This window comes from Rhamphochromis longiceps, linkage group LG15 (assembly GCF_057381845.1).
Source record: "Rhamphochromis longiceps isolate RC_006_pf linkage group LG15, R_longiceps_female_GT1.1, whole genome shotgun sequence".
Lineage (NCBI taxonomy): Eukaryota > Metazoa > Chordata > Actinopteri > Cichliformes > Cichlidae > Rhamphochromis > Rhamphochromis longiceps.
Window position 1 is genome coordinate 38003746 of NC_140571.1, and position 25620 is coordinate 38029365.

General features: G+C 44.6%; 1 protein-coding gene across 2 annotated transcripts; it reads left to right on the top strand.

Moving 5' to 3' along the window:
• The first annotated feature begins 16698 nt into the window (after positions 1 to 16698).
• On the top strand, positions 16699 to 25382 carry LOC146653148 (uncharacterized). 2 transcript variants are annotated; one of them, XM_085381221.1, is made up of 2 exons: positions 16699 to 16988; positions 22809 to 25382. In XM_085381221.1, exon 2 carries the CDS (start codon positions 23194 to 23196, stop codon positions 24874 to 24876), a length of 1683 nt encoding a protein of 560 aa, XP_085237347.1. In that variant the 5' UTR covers positions 16699 to 16988; positions 22809 to 23193; the 3' UTR covers positions 24877 to 25382. The 2 variants fall into 2 exon arrangements, with proteins under 2 accessions (XP_085237347.1, XP_085237348.1); XM_085381222.1 differs by having other exon boundaries at positions 22819 to 25382.
• Positions 25383 to 25620: the final 238 nt, after the last annotated feature.

Sequence of the window (25620 nt, forward strand, 5' to 3'; positions counted from 1 at the left end):
ATTCCCACCCTCATGCTCTCATATGCACTTACTCCACACTCAACCAACGTGGAGACAGATATAAAGAGACGCTGTACACACGATCACACTCCCCAAGCGTACTCTACGAACCGGGTCTAGGTACCCTTGCCCCTGGAGGGGGGAACTGCACCCAGACCCAGGTGGTGTTACCCTTTTCCCTGCGGTGGGGAGAGGCAGACAGACCGCCCCGACTCCGCAGCAGCAGGGAGGCCCCACACTCCAGACCGCAGTCGGATGGCCAACTCCTCCTAGCAGCAGGCCGCAGAGAATGGGGGTGAGAGAAGACTCCAAACCTCCCTCCACCCGCTCATTGTAGTGTTGATGCATGTGTGTTCTAAGGTGCAATTAAAATCCAGGAGGGCATGGAGCTACCTGCCAGAGAGCAGCAGGTAAGCGCATAGTCCCTCCTGCTAGCCCTCAATGTCTACGTGTATTTAAAATTGAGAGGTGGGCAACGACGCCAGGGGTGAGGTGTACACCCTGATGGTAATTTGGACTCCGTGTATCGTGCCCACCCCCAAGATCCTATATGTATGTGTAATGAGAGTGTGAGTAATGTGAATGTCTAAGTTGTGGGATAAAATTGAGGCAGAGGCAGCCAGAAGGGGACAGGGGGCGGGGGGAGCCTCCTCTGCACCCTGGTGACATACCCCTACTCCATGGCCCTGCATGTGTGGGTGGTTGTGGTGGAGCCGGAAGAGGGAGGCAGCTGGAGATGGGGAGGGAAGGAAGGGAGGGGCAGGTGACCCCTCCCTGGGGCCAGCTCCCCCGCTGACCCCAGTAGGCACTCCCATACTCCGCGACCCGCCAGGGAAAGGGGGCCCAGGCCCATCCAGACCGGGGCCCAGCGCAGCAGCGCCCCCCGGCCCCACAGAGCCCGGGACAGTCCACCCAACCCCACCACAGAGAAAACTGCACCCGCCCCACCATCCACTCATCTTCCACACTACATGAGACAATAGACGCCCAGGCTGAGATCTTCCTCCACCTCTCCTGTATCTCCCCCTCCTGCAGAGAGTTCCTGAGGAGAGGAAAGCTCCTGCAAGGTGTGACAATCTCCCCCACCAGTTGAAGAGCCCCCCAGGTGGCTCGACGCACCGGCGGCACCCTGCGCCAGGGATGGGCCCCCATGCACCCACCCGCCCACAACCCCGGCAACACACAAACCAGGACCCAAGGCCCCGAGGCCCGGCCAGGGCCCCAGCCCAGAGACGGAGCGCCCCCAGAACCTCACGCCCATCCCGGACCCACCCAGGGGCAGACAGGCTACCAGGTCAGTAACCCACGTCCATCGGCACAGACCCTCCCCTAGCCCCGCTGCACGCAGCCACGAGGAAACAGTCACCCGAGAGCCAAAAGAGCCGCCAACCGGACATGACCGCTACCCCAGGTTGAGCCCCCCAAGGAAGATGCCTCCGGGAAACCCCCTGACGCCCTAAGCCTGTCCCTACCCCCACACCAATCACAACAGTGAAGGCGGGACCAAACTATGACCCCCCACCCCCACTAGGTGATGGAGCTGATCAAAGGAGCCCAGAGCAATTGATCTGATGTGGTGGCAGAGGCTGTGTCAAGACTAATGTAATCTAATAGATAATTTCTATATTGGTTAGAATTAAGATTGTTTTTATTTTTCCAGTTCATGAGGACAGTTTTCTTGGCTATGCATAGGGCAGTGAAAACCATATGGGCTATATTCTTTTCTGAAGTGACATTATCTAAGCTGCCCAACAAACACACTAAGGGGGAAGTTGGAATGTTACATTTCAGACACTTCGATAAGTCTTCACATATCTCGCGTCAAAACTTCTGCACTGGTGGACAGAACCAAAGAGCGTGAATGTAATTGTCTGGTGTATTGCCTTGACAGTTATTATCTTATACTTATATCCGTTTTCACTCTTATATGCTTTTCATACAAGTTTCACACAAGACAGATACAAACTTTATAAGATTTATATATATCTTTTCCATATGGGTGTGCAGGGGCGGATCTAGCAAAGTTTTGCCAGGGGGGCCAGGTAGGGCATTAACAGGGAAAGGGGGGCACAAAGAAATACTTATTCTCATTTCAAATGTCTACCTTTTAATAAATAATTATCTGAATCTTACAACCAAAATGGTCATCTGATGTACAAGGAATAGAAATCATACATCTATACCAACAAGACGGTGTACATCACTGTCACAACACCATTTGTTTTCATTCAAACGCTTTTCCTATAATACCTGGTGGGCCAGTCTCGACCCCTGACAGTGACATCTGCAAACACACGAAACAAGGTTGAAAGTCAGTATTTGGTATGACCATCTTTATTCTCCAACACATCCTCAACTCTCGTAGGAAAGCTTTCTTTAGGTAATCTTCAGGAAAAGGAACAATCAGAGCTCTTCTTTGGATGTTGGCTGCCTTTTGTTCCATTCTTTGCCCACACTGCTTTAATCATTTTGAGGTCGAGGCTCCGGGGAGGCCTATCCATGACTGATGGTGTTTATTTGTGTGTTTTTGTCCAATCTATAACAATCAGATGCTTTCCATGGTGCATCAGAGTTTTTAAGAACATACACATCATACTAAGATAAGTTTTTTTGATTAGTTGCTCTTTGGGAATCACCTTCTTGGTGCAAAAACACTAAACAATACTAATAATGCATAATAATAATAATAATAATAATAATACAAAAATACTGATGCCTTCAGACTGTGTTATTTTTGGTTTTCTCTTTCTTCTTTTCTTTTTATTAGACTCAACTAAAGAAATAGGAATAAATGATGTGTTTTTGAGAACAAAGGTCAGCATTAAGTAGCTTAACAAACAAGCTACAGAATTGCAAATTATGAGTCTGAACTCATGGAAACTAAATATAAAGAAATGCGGGTTAACTCAAAATGTTTGCACAGTGTTGTAAGAAAAATATTCCTCAAATGTGTGAACCAGGGGATAACATTTGACTTGAACCCAAGATGCCAAAAGATGCTGTGCTCATGTTCTTTAATTTTAATCAATAGGTGAAATTCTAGTACTAGTTAAATTGCGATGTTAGCATTAAAGGTTTCTTTTACTGTCTGCATACATGTAGTCTATGGATCCACTTTACTAACACAGAAGGCATAATAAATCAGTGGAGCCCCCAGGTTTGTCCATGTCCCCCTTTATTAGAGCCTTGACTTGTGAATTTGGGCCACAAAAGGAAAAGGGTGGCTCTGACTGCGACCCAGCCTAAAGAGAACCCTGCTTTATTATCCTATTTGAACTGGACCGAGGAGCATAATTCACCAAACAAAGTTATATTCTGAAAGCATTAAAACAAGCAGTTGATATAATAAACTAAGGAAAGTGCTTCCGCGGTCTGAAGCGTGTGACACAATTGTTTAGGTCTTCGGCTGCATCTCTGTCACACAAGTGTGCATTTTATTTCTTACTCTAGACACAATTAACTGAAAAGGAGAAGGAGGTTTGTTGGAGAGCAAGAGGGGGAAAAAAAAAACAATGTTCGTGAGTGCCTGGCCTTATTAATGAAGCGAATCTTCATCTAGTCACACACAACAAATAAATGGCCGCCCCTCGAAGCTCTTAATCGGCCCATTAGTCTTCGAGCGACCACAGCCTCGTCTTCCCTCCACCCTCGCTGGCTCGTTCCCTTTAGACCTGAGCAGATACATCCATCATCTCATATTTGCATGCCGACCACACGCGCTGACAGAGCTGAGTGCGCAGCTGGAGATGCTACATCATATTTACTCCCTTACTTGAGCAATAAACACTGTTCTCCACATCTCAGGCCTGCCTTCCTCCTCTCCTTCCACATCTGACCTGAAAACTCATTTGTTCAAGAATCCGTTACATCTCCTTCACTTCCACCTCTTGCGCTTGTACAACTTGAGACTTCTCGTATCTTCTCTTTTGCACTCCTTCACCCTAAATGCCAGTTTCTAGGGAACCTTTTGTTTCACCCGCTGCATCAGGTTGCGGTGACTTTTATTTGCAGACGCATGAATTCAATCGTGAGCTTCTCGGCAGAAGAGAATGACTAAATGAATGAAATGAAAGATGAATACGCCGCGTAATGACAGGGTTTGCTCTTCTAAGTCAGCCTAATTAATCACCAGACGGCATCCTGTGTGGCTTAAAGAGCTGCACAAACACAGAGTCAGACTCTCCGAGAGCTGACGTGCTTATCTGTATGTGACCTGCGCTTATTTTCCCTCCATTTCACAGCTGCCGTGCGCTGCACCCTCTGCTAATTCAAATGCTTAAAATCTCATTTCAGACACAATTAGCCTTTAGCCCATCCAAGTGCCGTCGCCTGTGGCGTTTTTTCCCCCTCCCTTTCATCCTTTGTGAACATTTTCTCTTTCATTGCCTGATAAAGATCATTATTGAGGTTACTGAAAAAGGAGTTTTGATCATTTACAGGAGAAAACATATTAAAGGGCCTTTAAGCAGGCCCATTAGGAGACTGTTAAAACCCTTGCTTGTTGCCATGCTGGGGTTATCAGTGCTACGGGGCGGCTTTAATTCATTCCTTTGCCAGAAGTTTTTTTTTTAATTACACTTGAAGGGGGAGATTTTCACTACAGCAGAGCCTGGCCCTGCTGCTGTTATTTACTTTTTGTGAAACTCTTAACTGCAGAGCCTGCTAAACGAAGCTCATCATTTTTACTTTGTGGGTAAGTCAAAACAGATTTTACTCTGGCTGCTCCGAAGCTGCCTCTAAATTGTTTTATTTTTGTCGCACATTTGGTAATTTTTTGTTTGGCTAAGTGCTTAAAATGCATGTGCCTCCTCAGATTTGTTTCAAAAGTTTGTTAGAAGAGACTCGTGCAGATAGGAGATGTACTGTGTTTTATACCTTTCAGCAGAGCACTTTGCAACGAGACTGCCATTTTGTTTCAGTGATAAGATGATTCCAACTTCAGCTGAGGCTAAAAGTGAGTTTCAAAAAAGACTCTTTACTGAGTTGCTTAATAGTCCATCAAATTCAATGCAATTATTTATTTAGCCCCAAGGTGCTTTATAATGTAAGTTAAAGGCTCTTCAATATTAGAAGGAAACCCCACCAGTCCGATGACATCCTATGAGCAAGTACTTGGTGACTGTGAGAAAGAAAAACTCCCATTTAACAGGAAGAAAGAAGTGTGAGTGGAAAGAGAAGGGACAGAAGGCACTCTGTAAGGGGAAATGACAATAACAACAATTTAATGATTAAATGAAATACCTGCATAGCAGTGTTGGGACTAACGCGTTATTAAGTGACGCGTTACAGTAACTACGTTATTATTGTGGTAACGAGCACAGTAACTAGTTATTATGCCAAAACCTGGAACGCGTTACTCGTTACTGGGATTTAGATAGGCTCGTTATTCGTTACTTCGTGTGGTGGCTATCGCTGAGCTTCCACAGATTCAGTAACATTAGCAAGTGGTGGAGGCCAGCAGGTGGATGAGAGAAAGGGGACGCAGGAGGAGGAGAGACCCGAAACGGCTGCCCGTCCGAGTCTCAGGTGGACTGAACTTCAGGTAAGAAGTTATGACCTGCAGTCTATCTGGGTCAGATATAAACCAAGTTTAGTTGGAGTTTATTTTCGTTGTGCTGACTTTTTCGTACTGCGTGCTAGCTAGCATGACGGGGTTTCTATACAGCTGGGTGGGTGCTATGATGTTAATGATGTTGAACTTTATTTTGTTCATACGGTTAATTATTAGAGTTGCCAACCATTCCCTAAAAAACGGAATCGTCTCATATTCAGAGAGATTATTACGCGTTTCGTATTGAGGTGAAAAGGAACAGTTTGTCCCGGACTTCAGCTACAATGAAAAAGACACAAAGCTGGAGTTATTCTTTGTCTTTGCTGCACAGCTGCCTCTTCTTCTCTCATTCTCTCCCCTCCCTCCCCTGTTGCTACTTTAATCATGAAACTGATCAATGATCAGCTGATCGGCTTTTCCCTCTTGTTTATTTATCGTCCACTTTGCGCCAGAAAGAGGAAACCACCGGATGTCGCGTTAAACAACAGCAGCACGTTTGATCAGCTGTTGTTAGAATTTATTTAATATTAATTTCTAGTATCAGCTGATGTTTGCTGGAGCCACAGCTGTAAAGCTGCTGGTCATGATATCGGTTTGTATATCTGGTGAGTGGGAAACCAGATGAAACCAGATGTCCTTACTGAATCATCAGAGCTGAACAGGTGATGGAGAAACAGGTTTACCTTTTAGGTGACATGAATGAGTTGAAGGGAAGTTATGAACTGTTTCTGAGAGATAAATAACACCAGGATCCTTTTCTATGTAGCTGACAGCTGGTAACTGTGTAGCAAAGTGTTGCCAGGGGGCCAGGTAGGGCATTAACAGGGAAAGGGGGGCACAAAGAAATACTTTCTTATTCTCATTTCAAATGTCTAGCTTTTAATAAATAATTATCTGAGTCTTACAACAAACGATTGATAGATTGATATATATATACCATCAAGACAGTGTACATCACTGTCACAACAGTGTTTGTTTTCAGGCTTTATCATATTTGCTATAATGGCGGGCCGGTCAAAGCTCTAGTCAAAATGCCCGGGCTGATTTTTTGTCCCAGTCCAGCCCTGTATGCAGCTCATCTGCAGTCTGGTGTTACCTACATCTTCCTATTCGGAAGGCAGAATTTCAGAGTTCTGAGTACAATCGAAAGCACCACGACTGAAGTTTTTGTGTTGGATGTAAAAAGCGCACATGACGCTGTGACGTAGGCTAGAATCATGGCCGCGGTCAACGACGGTCCAGGCGTGGGATTTCTCTCGTGGAAATATACCCATTATTTTTTCCTTTGGTAGGTGGCACAGTGCACTTGTGGCAAGTAAGCAAGAAGAAGACTGGCAGTCTTGCTGGGTATCCAGTTAGCAACACATTAACAAGAGAAGTCTGAATAAAACCAAAGTTACTTTTCCTAGTAACTAGTTACTTTGAAAGTAACGAGTAACTTGAAGTAACTGAGTTACTTTTGATGGAAGTAACTAGTAATGTAACTAAGTTACTAATTTAAAGTAACTTAACCAACACTGCTGCATAGTGAAAATGGTTGAAACTAGAAATAAAAGGCTCTGTGTATTACGGGAAGATCCCCTCCCCCCAACCAGCAGCTCTATGAATAAGATTAATTACACCTCTTTGTCGTCCTTTCAAACGTAACAACAACATTAATAGTATTTCTCGAAAGGAGCGCTGCAAGTCACCAGTATTTTATGCTAATCCAACCTTTTAAATTAGCATATAATTACACTAAAGCACATCTGTGGGTCACATTTCTTTTTACACAAGTTTGTAATTGAAAACGTGTGAAGAAAAGTGTAGATACCTCAAAATGCAAGCATTTGCTCAGTGCATGCTGATTTCTTTATGAATTACTGCAGAAAGCCACAGGGTTTGTCATACATTGCTAAGGGAGAAGTAAACTAAATAACTGTTGAAGGTTATAAAGAAAAATCCTAGAGGAAGAGTTAAAAGTCAATCAACTCAAGGTGTGAGGACTGAAAGTTGCTGCATTGTGTGTCCTACCTCCTCCACCCTTCTAATGACTGCCATTTCCCGTTGCAACTGGCAATGTCAGGTGTTGAGCACACCGGGAGAATCCCTGTACGCTGCAGGGAGGAGACAGGGAGGCGCGTGATTGCAACGCTGAGGGTAATTATACACCGAGAGCTCAGCTGCCTAGAAGCTGAGGCATCAGGAATCCACCATGAAAGACAAAGAGAAAGGAGAAGGTTGTGTAGGTGCACAAAAGTGAGAAAGGAGCTTTTGAAAAAGAAGAAGGAAACAGAAATAGCACTGCAGTGAGTTTGGTTGTTTCTGTTAGTGGTGACACATATCATGGAAAAATAATAGAGTTTTTACTATATTATACTCAGTTATACATTGAGGTCAGATTTTATCATTTTATCCTCACCGGTTTTAGTAGTCCTTCAACATAAAGAAAGGAGCTACAATATCGTCACATTTTGGTTTGTGAAAGAAACGAATTGATCAAAGGGTTAGTTCTGGCAGGACAATCGCATATAAGACATGCCATTTAAGCTTGTTTAGCCTACCTATAGTTACTTTGGGTCTTCAAGACTCTTTGCAATCCCTCTTCACCCAGTTGCTCTCTTTTTTGCCTCTGAGTTTCCATTTATGGATATTACAGAGTAGGGAGGTCCCAGTGTAGATTGTGCCAAGATCTTATGTCATGAGATCATGCCACAACTTCATGTACAGTACACAGACATTCCCTAACAACACTTCATATTTCTGCAATCAAATCCACAGACGGATAACTGTGTTGGTAAAGTGGGCACATGCCCAGTGAACTGGAGCCAATGGGAACCCTGTGTGACCTGGATGTTAAAGCTGTTAGTCTAGATACACAGGAGGACTGAAAATTTGAGATATGTTATAGTTGCGGTGCAGGAGTGTGAAGAGACTTCCTGACAGCTACTGACAATGAGATAATCTTATTTGCTAGTGCTTGTGAAAATAACTAGGGATAACATAGAAATAAACAAACATCCTGTCATGTTTGGGTAATCAATCGAAACAGTCTGGCACTTTGACTTTAACAATTTCAAATACTTTCCAGCAAAGAATGACACAGAAAAGTCAGTAATGTAGGTAGGATGTCTTTCACTGTTATTGGCTTGTATATACTTTCCTGTATGTGGGATATACATATAGAACTTGGCACAATAATAGAACACTTAAAAATGTAGCTCCTGATTGCTTGACCTGTCTCTCTTCCTTTTTAGCCTAATGTTTCTTCTTCTGTCTTCATCTGTTCACCTGCCTGCATTCCTGCCTCACTCATCATGCATTTTGTTTATTTTTCCCCTTTAGAGTAATCTGTTTTCTTTTCCACTATTGGACTATTTTTGTCTGACCAGAACTGGACTTTATCTGTCTAAGCCTGCAGCACCTTTTGTGATTCATCCCCTCACTAAATTTAATTAGAAATTTTACCTTGTTTTGCCTTAATTCCCTGTTTCAGTGTTTGCTTTTGAGGCTACACATCACGGTCGCCTTGTCTTCCTCATGAATTGCGCTGTTGCACTTGCCGTGGGTTAAATTCTTATTTTAATATCCTTGTTTCACAGCTGCTGGAATCTTTATTACACAAACATTCTCACACATCAGCTAACTCATGCTGTTGATGTCTAATGTGTCAAAGGTTCCCAAAGGAGACACCGTTCTGTGCAGGAGTGCAATGGTTTTCTAGAATGGAGACCTGCATGTGTGTTGCTGTTATAGCACGTCTCTCTGTGTGTTTTATGTCTGTGATTCTGTATATCTGAGCTTATTCGTGCAGGTGCATAAGCCTTCATTTGTGGACTGGTGGATTTACTATTGCGTCCACCCCTTTGGGAACGCATAGTGAATGTGTGAATGACTGCATGATTCTGTGCACATTTGCGAAAGAGGCTGCATTTTTCTCATAATGCAAGAAAGGAAGAATTTGAAGCTTTTAATTACACTCTTCCATCACTTGCTACATGTGCACCTTCATTGTAGGAATTTCACATGTGAAAAAACTGGATAAAATCAGGGAAATCTTAAATGTGGTTTGCATTTGTGCTTTTTGTCAACGCTTCTTGGGGCCAACTAGGAAATGAATGGAGGGTAAGTTAATGCAATATATACAGAGAAGCCAGTAAATATCACAGGGAGAAAAATTAGATGACTCCAAAGGGGAAACTAAAAGAAAATGCTGTCCAGCAGTGAATGAGTCTGGAATGCAGGGAGGTGAAGTATTAATTTGATTAATTAATAAGGGAAAATTTGCCTTCACACAGGCTGCCAAACCAGTGGAGGTCACCTGAGCATGAGCTTGTGCTCTGGGAAAAACATTTATATGATCACAATAAATAAATGGATCTGGCCAGCTTAAAAACGAATAGTTATGTCTATAACTTCTGTTCCCTGAAGGAGAGGAATGAGGTACAACACATAAGTACGGAATATCACGCCCTCGCGTGTCCTGGCTTAAGAAACCTTTATTCACACCTTTAAGGCAGATGACGTGTGATGACATGCACACAGCCCCGCCTGCACATATAGCCGCTGTCATCACAGTCATCCCTCAGTTCAATAGCCGCTCTTCACCGAGCCAAACTGCTCAGTGGGGTCGCCTTGTGTTGTAGGTCGTTACTCTCCTTCAGGGAACAGAAGTTATAGACATTACTATTTGTTCCCTTTGGGACATGGGACATATATACACACCCCGCAAAGCAACCACCCAACCGGAATCAGACCACCACATCCTTAGTGAACGGTAGACCCAGCAGAAAGGACAGTATGAGCCACCGAAGGGGCTGTAATGTCCAACCGATAAAACCGCACAAAAGTGTGCGGTGATGCCCAACTAGCTGCTGCACAAATATCAGCTACAGGCACCCCTTTAAAAAGAGCCCATGAGGTTGCTATCCTCCTAGTGGAATGAGCTCTCACCCCCCGAAGCCAAAGCGAGAAGTAATGCAGTCTTATATGAAAGAAATTTCATATCCACAGACTCAATGGGTTCAAACGGGGGGCTACAAAGGGCCTCCAGTACCAAAGACAAGTCCCAAGCAGGGACACTGGACTTAAGCACGGGTCTCAGCCCGCGAACCCCTTTCAGAAAACGTATGGCGAGGGGATGTGCACCTAGTGTCACCCCGTCAAAGCCAATATGACAAGCAGATATAGCTGCTAAATAAACCTTAATTGTCGAAAATGAAAGGCCCTTATCCAGCAGCTCCTGCAGGAATGTCAAAACATCCACAATAGAGCACTGAAATGGGAGAGTGTGGCGGTCCTGGCACCATTGCTCAAAGGCTCGCCATTTGCAACCGTACAAGCCTCTAGTAGATGAGGCCCTAGCGCTCTGATTTGTCGCTATCACACTAGGTGGCAAACCCTTAGCAATCAAGTTTAACCTCTGAGCAGGTAAGCATGAAGGCGCCACAGATCTGGGCGCGGATGAACCACTTCTCTTCCTCCCTGAGAGAGGGGGTCCCTGCGTAGAGGAAGCTACCAAGGACTCGCTGCTAGCAGCCTGATTATCTCTGCATACCACGACCTTGTGGGCCACCAAGGGGCCACTAAAATCAGAGTGAGGGAATGCCGACGCACTCTCTCTAGAACTGGAGATATCATTTCCACTGGGGGAAATGCATACAGGAGCACGTCTGGCCATTGGTGCGCTAGCGCGTCCATTCCCAAGGGTGCATCATGGTCAATTATGGAGAAGAACAGGGGGCAGTGAGTATTTACCCTTGAAGGAAAAAGATCTATTTGAGCCTTGCCAAATAGATCCCAAATCTGAGCCACTATTAAAGGATGTAACCTCCATTCTCTCACCAGAGGACCCCCCCTGGAGAGAAGGTCCAGCCCCAGGTTCAGGTGGCCCGGGACATGGGTGGCTCTTAGAGACAGAAAATGAACACTGCACCATAACAGCAGAGAGTGAGACAGCTTCAACAGGGGGAGAGAGCGTGTTCCTCCCTGCCTGTTTATGTAAGACACCACTGTTGAATTGTCCGTCCTGACTAAGACATGCTGGCCCTCCAGGACTGGACGGAAATGTCTGAGAGCTAAGAACACTGCTAACAGCTCTAAGTGGTTGATGTGCAGCTTGCGCTGGGCTGCGGTCCAGATCCCTCTCACTGATGCACCCTCGCACAGCGCTCCCCACCCTCTTAGGGAATTATCTGTGGACACCACCTTGCAAAACAACACTCTCCCAATCCGAGAGCCCTGATGCAGCAGCCTGGGCTCCCGCCAAGGATGGAGAGCTAGCATGCAAGACGTGGTTACCGCCAGCCTCCTCCGGAGGTGACGCGATGCACACAGGCGGTGAGAGAGAGTCCAGGATTGAAACGCTCTTATTTTTAACAGTCCAAGTGGCGCTATGGCGATCATAGATGCCATCATGCCCAACAAACGTAATATCGTCTGGAAATGCAATCTGCGTCCCAGCTGAAACTGAGCGAGGCAGTGATGAAACATGGCCACTCTGTCCTCCGACAAACGTGTGTGGCAGGAAAGCGAGCATATTTCCAAACCGAGGAAAGAAATCTACTGACTCTGGATTAGCGAGCTCTTTTGAAAGTTCACAGAGAACCCCAGTGTCTGAATGTGTGACAGAACCAGTGACAGTTGTGTCTCCGCCTGCTCTCTGGAGCAAGCTATGAGAGCCTAGTCGTCTTAGTCTAGGTAGGCTAAGATGCCTCTCTCTCTGAGGGGCACTAGTGCTTTCTCGGCACATTTCGGAAAGGTGCGAGGAGCGAGTGACAGCCCGAAACGGCAGCACCAGGTATTCGTTGGCTACGCCCTCGAATGCAGAAACCTCAGAAACTGTCTGTTTTTCAGGTGTATAGCCACATGAAAATAAGCATCTGTTAGATCGATTGTTGCAAACCAATCTCCCGGGCTGACTGCACTCAAGAGCTCTCTGAGTGTTAGCATCTTGAACTTGTACATTCAAAGGTACATGTTCAAGACTCGCAGAGTGAGGATGGCACGAAGCCCTCCCCCTGTTTTTTGAACAACAAAATAACCGTTGTACCAACCTTTATTTCCTCCCTGAGTATCATGGCCGCCTTGGTGCCGATAGTCGTGTTTACGACTCTCTGGAAACGAGGTGGCTTGACCCGGAACTGCAACCGGTAACCCATGGCAATGGTTCGTAGCACCCACTGAGAGGGGGCGCAAGCGCGCCACTGAGGGAAGTGAGCAGCCAGCCGGCTGACCTGCAGCACCGTCTGCGGGGCGTTGACACCCCCCAGTGTGTCTGTAGGGGAATGCATCACCTGCCTGACCTGGCTCATTCTGCCTGCAGGATGAGCATTTGTGATTGTTTGAGAATAAACAACACTTTTTATTGATTGTAACATGGGAACATGTACATTCATACATTTTGTTGGAGGCACCTTTCCTGGGGCACAACAATGAAAAACAGCAGTAACACGTGATGTGGCCACCTGAACATTTAACACACCTGAACAGGGAGTTACAACCTGAGACATTTTGTGTGCAGGGGGTTTGTGCTTGGGAGACAGTGTTAGGAGAGTTCAGCGCCTTCTGGGGCTGACAACCTGAACAGAACTTAAGCAACTTGGGCGGCAACAGAGGGGTAAAAGCAGCGTTTCCCTGCTGCTGGACCCCTTCTCCACTCAAAACCACAGGAGGCTTCTTCCTCCTGGGCGTCGGGTCCCGCCGGGGGCCTGAGGGTGGGCCTTTGCTCCAGGCCGATTGGTGTGGAGCTTGGGCCGTAGGATGTGCTTTCGCTGGCAGCACACCCACTTCAGCAGTGGTCTCTTGCCAGTCAGCAGAGGAACGGCGAGGCCTGTGAGAGCTAGCTGCGGGCTTGGGTTTCGCCTGACGTCTGGGGATGATGCTTCTTCTTCAGATCAAATCTAGCCTGAATGGCTTCAAGTGAATGTCCGAATAACCCAGCCGCAGACACTGGTGCGTCCAGATATACAGCTCTGTCCCTATCCGGGACGTCAGAGAGGGTCACCCACAGGTGTCTCTCTGGCACAGTGACGCGGGTAGACAGAGGTTTGTCCCATGATGAAGTCTGGGAACATGGGAAGGCAGTTTTTGGCCATTGTGGGCTCCGGTGGGAGGAAAAAACCCGCGAACCGTGACAGCTTCTGAGCTGGCAGAGAAGAGGGCCAGTCCACCTGCAGCTTCTCAGCGGCACGGCGAAACAGGGAGAAAAGAGAGGTGTCATCGTGGCCGACCGGCACTGCAGCAGCGGCACATTGGGCTGACAATGAGCTCTCCTGCTCATGCTCCGACAAACCATGGATGTCCAGGCCGATGTCCAACACATCATTGTCTTCCTGGGGAGCGCTGGCGGGCTTCAACCCAGGCTGAAGCCCGACAGCGCTCCTGCATGGTTCCGGCTTGTCACTGGCTAACCCGTCAACATATTCCATGTGGTCAGCCCAGTTAATTAGGGAGGACATCGACCGGATCATCCTCGTCTTCGGACTCTGACGAAGCCGGGGCTCCAGACTCAGAAAGGAGAGGGTCATGCACTTTTTCCACAAATGTTACCCGTCTTTCCAGGGTCGAGCACCGGAGCTGGCGACAAAACGCATAGGCTTCGGGCTCCGTCAATGCTCTCCTAGCCTGGACGATCCCCAGGCAGACAGGGCAGGCATCGTGCTGGTCGCTGTCGTGCAAAGAGAGACCGCAACCCTGAGGACAGGGGCGAACAGAAGATTTCTGCTTTGCTCGTTTTGGTTTGGAGTCCATTCTAAAATGCAAAGCAAAACACTGCACAGGAAAACTTGAAATTAGCGCTCTGTGGGCAGCCTACGCACCAACTGCGCGGTGGAGGCTAACACCGGCAGGGGCAGTTAAGCTAAGTTCAAGTTGGCAGACAACGGAGCTAACTACCAGCAGCAGAGGTGTTCTCAGCAAGGTGAAGAGCGTAAGAACTGAGGGATGACTGTGATGACAGCGGCCGTGCGCGTGTCATCACACATCATCTGCCTTAAAGGCATGAATAAAGGTTTCTTCAGCCAGGACACGCCAGGGCGTGACATCCCATACTTATGTGTTGTACCAAAAGGGAACTTTAATGTTATAGTCCCTTACTAGGTTTATGCAATACCCTGAGAAAATACTTCCCCCCTTCCCTTTCCCCCCGATTCACTTGACACACTTAAATATTTCAAATCATCAAACAAATTTTAATATTAGATAAAAACAAGTAAATAAAAAAAAATCCACATTTAAAAATGCTATCCAAACCTGAATCTGAATCTATGTGAAAAGTAACCAATTAACCATATTTGTTGGAAAGCTGTCCAATTTCATTAGCCACAGCCAGGCCTGATTACTAGCAAACCTGTTGAATCAATTAAACAGAACTTGTCTGACAAAGTAGGCTAACAGATCTCAAAATGCAACACGATCTAATGTGATCTAGGAAGAGCTGAGAAACAAAATCTATAACATCTGTCAGTTTGGAAAGGGTTATAAAGCTATTCCTAAAGCTTTGACACTCCTTGAACTATGTCAGAGCCATTATCCACAAATGGAGAAAACTCAGAACAGTGGTGAACCTTCACAGGAGTGGCCGGCCAAGTGAAGATCTCACTTGCCTCAGTTAAAGTCAGAGTTTATGATTCAACAATAAGAAAGAGACTGGGAAAAATACCATAAATGGGAGAGTTTGACCCTTTAAGACCTACCATAGAACCAAGTCCGCCAGAGCTTATATTATATTTTTTACATGTTGTGGAGCCATTTTTGGGAGCATTTCAAGTTGATATACATCAATACAACCATTATAGCCCAAATTTTAATAAACCAAAATAAATATTATAATGCAAATTTGCAAAAAAACAGCATATGCATTAAAATAAACTATTTCCAGCAGTGCAATATGAGTCCTAAGCATCCCAGAAACGACACAGAAAGTCATGAAGTCAAACACAACTTTTAAAAACACCAGTATAGGCTCACAAGGCCCTGATGGTAAAAAACTACATTTCCGCAAAACGACATCACTTCCAGTTTCGGGCAGGTCATGGCGCACATGACCTGCCACATGTGACACGCTGATGGACGTAGGAAGTGTTACAAACAGCTGATCGGATCGGCAAAGCATGTTTCTGGAATATTATGTTTTTGTTGCTGCAAGTGCTTTTTATGCAGTTTTTGCAAAGCTATATGTGGAAGGAAACTGTGACTTAGGAAAAGCTGATGGCATAAGATGTAAGTACAACTTCTCCGGTTTCATATGCAAAAAAAATTATTGCGCTAGCTTACGTGGTTGCAGTGCTACCGGGATTTTAAAATTAGTTACACAAAACGGAGCGTGCCCGCTCTGACCGGCTTTAAAGGGTTAGGGAGAAAAGCATCGCTGACATCCGGTGTGAACCTATCACAGCATCTTACCAACAGTCAAACACGGTGGTGGCAGTGAGGTGGTCTGGGGCTGCTTTGCTGCTTCTGGACCTGGACGACTTCTTGATCTAACCATGAATTCTATGCTCTACCAAAAAAATTCCTAAAGAGATTGTCCGGCCATGAGATTGGGCCCGTGAAATTAAACGCACTTAGGTTAGGCAGCAGGAAAATTATCCAAAACACACCGGCAAGTCCGCCTCTGAATGGCTCAACAAAAACAACATGAAGGTTTTGGAGTTTGGTCAATTCAAAGTCTAGACTTAAATCAGACTATTTTGACAAAATCTTAAACCAACTGTTTAATAATAATGGATTGGATTTATATAGCGCTTTTCAAGGCACCCTGTTAAGAGAATTTTTATTTTAGTTAAATCATTAAAGTATAATCAAGTAGAAACAAGTATGCCTTATAATCAAGTGTTTATATATTTTCACACGGTAAAGCTTACTGTTGAAAAGAACACAATGTATTCCTTGCTTAAGTGTGTGAGATGTTTGACAAAGACAGGACATATACATGCATTCTTTACTTCAGTGTCTGCGATGTCAGATAAGCATGAATACTGCTGTGTCGTTGTTTTTCAGTTTGTGTGCAGAAGTTAGATAGCTAAGACAATGCCTGAGCTCTCCCCTCTTCAGTTGAAAGAGGAAGTATTATGTAACCCATTTTGCCTTATAAATAAAGCGAGTAAACGGTGCTCGGTGTGTTAGTCTGCTCAGAGACTCTCACCCGTGCGCACGTCTTTGAAACTCTGAGTCGGCCTGCCAGTGTCTCATTTCTCTCTTACTGTGTTTGAACAAATTGTCAACCCTTGACATTTAATTGGTCCTTCGTAGCCGGAGAACTGACTGTTATTTTAACGTCTAGTTTTCCACAGACGGTCTCCATCGGATCCTGACGTCGTGACGCCTGCGCTGGAAGAAATCTGATCAGTAAAACGAAAAACCCGGGAACGTGAATTCGATCTCCGGTCAGCGTTCGGCCTTCACGGCTCCAGGACCCGATGAGCACCGGATCTTAAAACGCAGCGCCACAGTAGAGGTGAATATGACACGCATTCCACCAAGCGCTAAAATACGTTGATATTGAGATTTTCCTTTAAGTAGTGTGTAAACCTAGGTACGCCGACAGATCTCAGTGTCCATGCGGGACTAAGAAGACGACAGGCAAGAGCGAAATTCTAGAAAAATCGCTATTAAAAGTTCCGGTCGCTCTGGGAGTGGCTGCAACGGAACAGGTTTCCGGTCACTCAAGAAGAGTGGCTGAAGGTGAAGGTGTTACACAAATAAATAGGCCTACGGAAAATCTCAATAAAAATCATAGAAACGCGCTTTGTTTGTGAGGAGTGAGTTGTTTTTACGACCCAATACGCGGTCGAACCACTTCTCAAACTGTTTTCCTGTGTACACTCACGTATTGGTAAAGGTGGAAAAAAGGGTTGTGCTTCATCACGTAAAATTGATAACCGCTCTCTCAATTAGTGGGAGAGTAGAAGGCTGTTATCGAAAACCCATTCTCACTTTTTCATGCCAAAGAAGGTGTCACAGTTCTGACGTAATTAGTTCAAAATGGGTAACTCTAAAACTAAAGTAAAATTAACAGCAGATGAAGGATGGTTGGAAAAAAACTGTCCAAATGCAGGAAGAGTCAGTGCAAATAGGTGGAGAAATCCACATAAAATTTATTGCCCAGCCTGGCAAGGCAAATGCAATCAAGAATCAATAACTGCTTTAAAGGCTGCTTTACAAAAAGAATTATTTGAGGAAAAGAGCCAAAAGAAAAAAGCAAAACGCTTAGCAGAATGGCACCTTTTCAAGGCGTGGATGGTAGAAAACGATAAACGCATTGCTAAACGTGCCCAAAAGCAGGAAACTAAAGATAAACAGAAAACTGCAGGAGAAGAAAAACCGTACCCCCCTCCTTATGCTCTTCAGCCTGCACAGCCTGCAGCAGCTGCACCTAACCTTACGTCAGCACTTCCTGTAAGCTCTCCTCACAAACCTTTTGTTTCAAATCCCTATATGGAGGCCAGACAACAACTTGATCTTATGACTAAGCATGGTCATTCCAAAAAAACAGAAATTGTAGGTCAGTTTCCAATGGTAGCCTTATCTAACCCCAGGTACGGTCAACCCACTGGTCCCCCAGACGCCCAAGGAGTCATACCAGTAGACGGTGAGCCTTTAATTTATGCATTCCGACCCTGGTCTCATAAAGACAGAGAGAATGTACTAAAAGATGTGCCACCCCTTAAAGAAGGCTTCCGGCCGTGGCGAGATGCAGTGGAATTGATCCGTCAGGGGTGGGGTTTAAATGGTCATGAGATTCATCAAGTTTTTCAAGATTTATTAGGTTTAAGTCTTCCTAGAGCTAGAGGTCAATTTACAGGAAATGATTTAAACGGTGACGTGTTGGGGCCAGACACTCCCCAATTAATACAGGAGCTTAATAACTTGTATGGCAGAATAGAAGTTATTTTAGCCCCAAGGCCAGATTATGGAAAGATAGGAGAGTGCAAACAAAAGGAAGGAGAGACAGCATCAGACTATTTGGATCGCCTACGCCCAGTTTTCAGACAAAACTCAGGGCTAAATTATGATGCCGATCCACTGTCTGCTTTTCAACAACAATTAAAAAATGCCTTCCTAAATGGTCTACTGCCTAAGATAAAAGCACATGTAGACAAACACTGGGTCACTCAAAATACAGGAACCTTGCCTGAAGCCCTACAATATGCTGAGCATGCAGTCAAAATTCAAAAACAAAAAGAAAAAACAGAAGGAGTTTTCATGATTGATCCAGAGACAGGCTTTATAGCCTTCTCAGGACAGCAACACACGGCAGGTTTTAAGCAAAGTAGGGGAAAGCAAAAAGCAGGACAAAGAAGAGATAGAAGAGATATGAGATGTTATAACTGTGGTAAAATCGGGCACTTTGCTCGAAACTGTAGAAATGTAAGCCAAGAACAGGAAGGTGGAGATGACAGGCGCAGACGCCGTGATGAATGACTAGCACAAGAAAAGGGAAGTGAAACAAGTGAAGGGGAAGTTTACAACATTGAACAACTGCTGCTAGGCTCAGAAGCAAAGCCCACCGTTATAGTGCACGTTAACGGGGTCCCAATAAAATTCCTTTGCGACACAGGTGCTTGTAAAACTGTCCTAACAGTAGAAGTCCCAAATTTAACCTCTTCAAAAGATACCTTAATCGTGAAATCAGCCTCAGGACATGTGACAAAACAGCATCTAACCGACCCCCTTTTTATGTCACATAGAGATAGTGGCCGTGCCTGCAAAAATCAGTGCATCTATGATCCATCTTGTCCACTAAATTTGTTAGGAAGAGATGCTTTAACAAAATTAAAAATAGGAGTTTTTCCTGAAGAAAGTGGCATGAAAGCCAGACTCCTACTCTCTGAAAGTCAGAGCCAAACTGAAGATATTTTTGTTTGTGAAGGTTTAGGTGAGCCAAATTATTACTGGGCCTTAGATTTACCAAAACTTGAACCATTAGAGGCCAAAGCTAATATGTACTTACCTGAGCACTCACATAGACAGGACCCAGCAAAATATCACAACACCTTGTGGTATAAATATGTCCCAGGTCCAGACAAAATTTATGATCAACAAGTGCACAGACTAGGACCGCAAAAACTAGTCCTACAACACCTGTATGTGACACAGAGTGGTAATGCAGTATGCTCAGTGTTACAGACAGATGCAGTGCAGCGCTTAAATAAGATATGCAACCCTCATGTATCTGTTGCACGCAACGACCAAACGCCTTGGTCTGAGTTAGGCACAGTGCTGAGAAATGTAGAAATGGACAGATATGACAAAATAGAGTGTGAGGACTGGCAAAAAGGCCGTAGAACTGGGTGCATGAGGCTAACGCTGTGTTGGCCGGTGACAGCCACACCAGCCACACATTTAGCCACAACAGAGCAAGATGAATGACAAGTATTAACAATTGAAGCACATCCAGAACTAGAGAAGCTGCCACAAACATTATGGTCTCAAGGACCCACGGATGTAGGCCTAATAAAAGGAGCAGATCCAGTAGTGGTGAAAACTACAACCTCATATAGGCCTGTAAAACCACAATATCCCTTGAGTGCAGAGGCAAAAGAAGGTATCAGACCAGTCATAGCAGAGATGCAAAAAGCAGGTATTCTCGTGAAAACTAATGAAGCCACGTGTAATACACCAATTTTTCCAGTAAAAAAGGCTAATACAGGAAAATATCGCTTAGTTCATGATCTAAGAGCAATAAATGAGGTAACAGAGCAAATACCTCCAGTGGTTGCAAATCCACACACAATTCTAAATCAAGTAACACCAAAAGAACGGTGGTTCTCTGTAATAGACTTGTCCAATGCCTTCTTCTCCGTACCTCTGCACCCTGACTCACAGAAGTTATTCGGATTCACCTTTGACAATCAAAAGTATACTTATACAAGGTTGCCTCAGGGATTCCAGAATAGCCCAACTCTGTATGCAGAGGCTTTGAGAAAATCAATGTCATCTTGTACGCTCCCTGCCCCAGGGCAGTTCTTGTTGTATGTAGATGATATATTGATCACAGGCCATACAAAAGATGAGTGCAAAGAAAACACATTAACAGTTTTGCAACATCTCGCAGAGCAAGGCCATAAAGTGTCACAGCATAAACTGCAATTGTGGAGCCAGGAAGTAACATACCTTGGCCACAAATTGACAGGACAAGGCAGGCAGCTGTTAGAGAGCAGAAAGATAGCAGTCCAAAATGCCCCAAAACCAGTAACTAAACAACAAATGATGAGTTTTTTAGGACTGTGCAATTTCTGTAGATGCTGGATTCCAGAATACGCATTACTAGCTCAACCACTACAGAACCTCATTTATGGTAAAGATCTAGCATTAAAAGACAAAGTACAATGGACTCCAGAAGCAGAAAAAGCTTTCGTTGATTTGAAAATAGCACTGCAGACATGTACCGTCTTAGCATTACCAGACTATGGAAAACCTTTCGTTCTCCATGTTGATGGTGCAGGAGGGTATATGAAAGCAGTCTTAACTCAAGCTTTTGGAGAAAAACAACGTCCATTAGCTTTCTACTCATGCAAACTTGACTCTGTAGCTGCTGGATTACCTACCTGTGTTCAGGCATGCGCAGCAGCAGCAGAGGCAGTTAAAAAATGTGCAGACATTGTTCTAGGACATAAATTGATCATCAAAGTCCCACATGCAGTGACCTCTATTTTGCTCCAAGCGAACCTCTCTTTCCTCACGCATGCAAGACAACTTTCTTATGTGGGGATTCTACTTACACAATCACACATAAAAATAGAGAAGTGTGGCCAGCTAAACCCAAGTACACTTTTGCCGACTTCTCTGGACGGAGAACAACACTGTTGCATTCAAAAATTAGAGGAAGATACAAAACCTCGCACTGATATATACAGCTCCCCCCAGAGCAGTTTCAGTAATGTTTTTGTGGACGGCTCAGCGTCAAAAGACATTCACGGTAGAAATTGTGTGGGTTATGCGGTCACAACTGTTGATAAAGTGATAGAAGCAAAAGCTCTCAGCTCCTCAAACTCTGCTCAAAGCGCAGAACTAACCGCAGTCATCAGAGCATGTACTTTATATAAGGGTCAAAGTGTTAATGTTTACACAGACAGTCAATATGTCTATTCAGCAGTTCATCATTTCGCTAAAATATGGCATAACAGAGGAATGACAACTTCCTCAGGCAACACAGTTCAACATGCAAACCTTCTAAAAAAGCTATTAGAAGTAATAACGTTGCCAAAAGAATTAGCACTATGCAAATGTGCAGCTCATCAAAAGGATGACACAGAAATTACGAGAGGAAATAACTTTGCTGACAAAGCAGCAAAAGCAGCTGCAGAAAAACAAATTGATGTTTTAACAACAGAAACCATAGATCTAATACCTTTAGAAATACTAGCAGATGCACAGAAAACAGCATCGCTGAGTGAACAAAAATCTTGGGTGAAAGATGGAGCAGAATTAAAAGACAACCTTATGATGTGTAATGGCAAACCAGTGCTTCCAAAATCTTTGCATAGAACTGCTGCTTTAGTGACACATGGGAAAACTCATGTGTCATCAGGAGGGATGATTAATATTCTTAATAAACAATTCTATACAAAAAATTTTGAAAGTTCAGCACAAGAGTTTATCAGAACATGTATGATTTGCCAAAGACACAACGCACAGGGAAATCTACGTCCAAAGCGAGGGCATTTCCCTATACCACCGCATCCATTTCACACTGTCCACATGGATTTCATAGAATTAAATGAATCACAATCCTCCAAATATGCACTTGTGATAATTGATGTATTTTCCAAGTGGCCAGAAATATACCCAGTGAAAAAAGCAGATGCAATATCAGTAGCAAAATGTCTATGTAATCATTTTATTCCAACGTACGGTATTCCATCTCTGATAAGATCAGACAATGGCACACATTTTGTAAATGAAGTAATAAGTAAAGTTTCTGAAGCTTTAGGCTTCAGCATAAAACATCACTGTTCTTATCATCCACAAAGTGCAGGATTAGTCGAGAGAACTAACGGCACAATTAAACAAAGGTTGAGGAAATGTATGGAAGAGACTAAAAAACCTTGGCCTGAATGTCTAAGCTTGGTTAAATTATGGATGAGAATAACTCAAGGAACAGGTGGTCTAACGCCATTTGAAATCGTACATGGCAGACATTTTCCACTCCCCATAATGAGTGAGCCAATTAATAAATCTATTGCAGAAACAACAATGGCAGAATGGATGACAAAACTATTTGAGAATAAAGAAGTGAGATTAAGCAATCAACTGCCGAGTGACTTTTCTTCAGTTTCTTGCAGGTTGAACCCCGGTGATTGGATTCTGATTAAAGTCCTCCAGCGGAAAAACTGGAGTGCTCCAAAGTGGGAAGGTCCCTTCCAGGTGCTACTTACCACACCCACAGCGTGTAAGATAGCCGAACGAGTTTCGTGGATTCATCAATCCCACGTGAAGAAAGTGTTTGCACCACAATAAGACGCCGGTTCCCCTGACTCTTACGTGAACCCCTGCTGGAGGACAGGGCTGAACGGGTTTCCCGCCCTGTGCTTCCTCGGCAGTGCTACTCACGTGGGAGCTCGGGTGTGCCTGGTCGCCCTGAAGATCAGACTGACCTATCCCACCGAAGAGCAGAACCAATAATAACACCAGGGACGCCTGAATAAAATCTCAACAAGATGACTGAGGAAAACAACCTGATAAATCCAGAAGAAGAACCAGCTTCAGAATCAATGCTAGCACCAGTTCCAGCCCCAAAGCTGTTGTGCTTGGGCGCTTGTGACATCAAACGAAAACTACTCATGTGCTACATATTCTGTCTAATGGCTATCCTCCTGATGACGACACTCTTTTGGTTGATGCCCAGTGGAACCCACAAGACAGTACCAATTATTCTCCGACCTAAGAGGTGGACCCACGACAACTCGCACCTGAAGGAGATAGACAAAGAACACAACCACCCGTGGCTGAACAATGCATGGTACCGGTATGTCCATGACAGAGTGCACAGAGAAGACAATGCCGCAAACTGCTATGTCTGCTCACATATGCCCACGACAGCACTCCATGCCACAGTGTATGGAAAACCCCCAACCAAGGCTGAAGCACTCTGCATATATGACAAAGCCATTACCGGGACCTGCTCAACACCAGGAAAACCTGTGATGGTGATAGGTGGATCCATAAAGGACCAAAACAGCAACACATGCCACAACACTACACAATATATAGTCCCACAGAGTGTAAAGTCTTTAATCTACAACATAACAAACTGCACCCACCAGTACCCAAATATAAACTACACCTGCAATGAAGCCTACTGGGTGCATATAAACGTCAGCCATAGAAAACTGAAATCATTCTCAGTTGTTTTGCCACCTGACATACAACACCCAGTGTGCTTTAACTTCACAGGAGCAACCGGACAAACAGGTACGCCCCAGGGTCTGAAGAAATTAGGACAAAACCGAAACTGCTCCATGATCCTGGCGGCACCAGATTGGGATGGCATCGGCTCATCGACAGGTACATACTGGGTACAGGGCGCAGCTTGGGCGTGTGGCCTGAAAGTCTATTTCATGCTGCCACCAAACAGCACCGGACTCTGTGCCCCTGTTCTGGTATCTGACCACACCTTTAAGATGTCAGTGAACAGCAACACCAGAGCTAAACGTAGCACAGGCCTCAAGCCCCATGATCCATATCTTGGTTCTGATGTACCAGATGACTTCAAACTCTGGACCAAGAGCCAGAAGGTAATACACGCTTTGTTTCCATGGATAGGAGTAGGGAAACACGCACTACGGATAGAAACCCTGGACTATCGTTTTGGATTATTTTTAAATGCTTCAACCCGCATTAATCAAGGACAGAATGAAGAAATTGATGCAATTCGCATCACTGTCATGCAGCACCGAGTGGCTTTAGACATCATTCTCGCAGAGAAAGGTGGTCTCTGCGTATTGTTTAACACTACATGTTGTACCTACATACCTGATAACATCCATTCATTAAACATGACAAATGCTTTGAATGTTTTGAAACAACTGAGAGACGCTCAGCAGCAGGACTACGTTACCGATACTCAAGGTTGGTGGGACTGGCTGCTGAGCGGCTCTTGGAAATCTCTACTGATTAAAGGCCTGTTGGCCCTTTTCAGTGTGATGTTACTATTTTGCCTTTTCATTGCTTGTATTATCCCATGTCTGAGAAGCATAATGACAAACATGTTCAAGCGTATGTTAGGAAACCATGTCTTGGCTCAGTCAGTTATGGAGGATCCCTATCGTCAGTATGGTATGCTGAGTGTGGGAGAGAGAGAAGAAAATCTCTATGACAATCTTGACAAGCTTGTTGTTTAATTATTTCACTGAATGACGTGCAAGTTGAAAATGTGACTAACAAGTGACTATGCATTGAGTAAAACATGTGAAATATATTAACATCAGGAGGGAATGTTAAGAGAATTTTTATTTTAGTTAAATCATTAAAGTATAATCAAGTAGAAACAAGTATGCCTTATAATCAAGTGTTTATATATTTTCACACGGTAAAGCTTACTGTTGAAAAGAACACAATGTATTCCTTGCTTAAGTGTGTGAGATGTTTGACAAAGACAGGACATATACATGCATTCTTTACTTCAGTGTCTGCGATGTCAGATAAGCATGAATACTGCTGTGTCGTTGTTTTTCAGTTTGTGTGCAGAAGTTAGATAGCTAAGACAATGCCTGAGCTCTCCCCTCTTCAGTTGAAAGAGGAAGTATTATGTAACCCATTTTGCCTTATAAATAAAGCGAGTAAACGGTGCTCGGTGTGTTAGTCTGCTCAGAGACTCTCACCCGTGCGCACGTCTTTGAAACTCTGAGTCGGCCTGCCAGTGTCTCATTTCTCTCTTACTGTGTTTGAACAAATTGTCAACCCTTGACACACCCAAAGCGCTTTACAATGCCACTATTCATTCACTCTCGCATTCACACACTGGTGGAGGCAAGCTACGGTGTAGCCACAGCTGCCCTGGGGCAGACTGACAGAAACGAGGCTGCCATATCGCGCCATCGGCCCCTCTGGCCAACACCAGTAGGCGGTAGGGTAAAGTGTCTTGC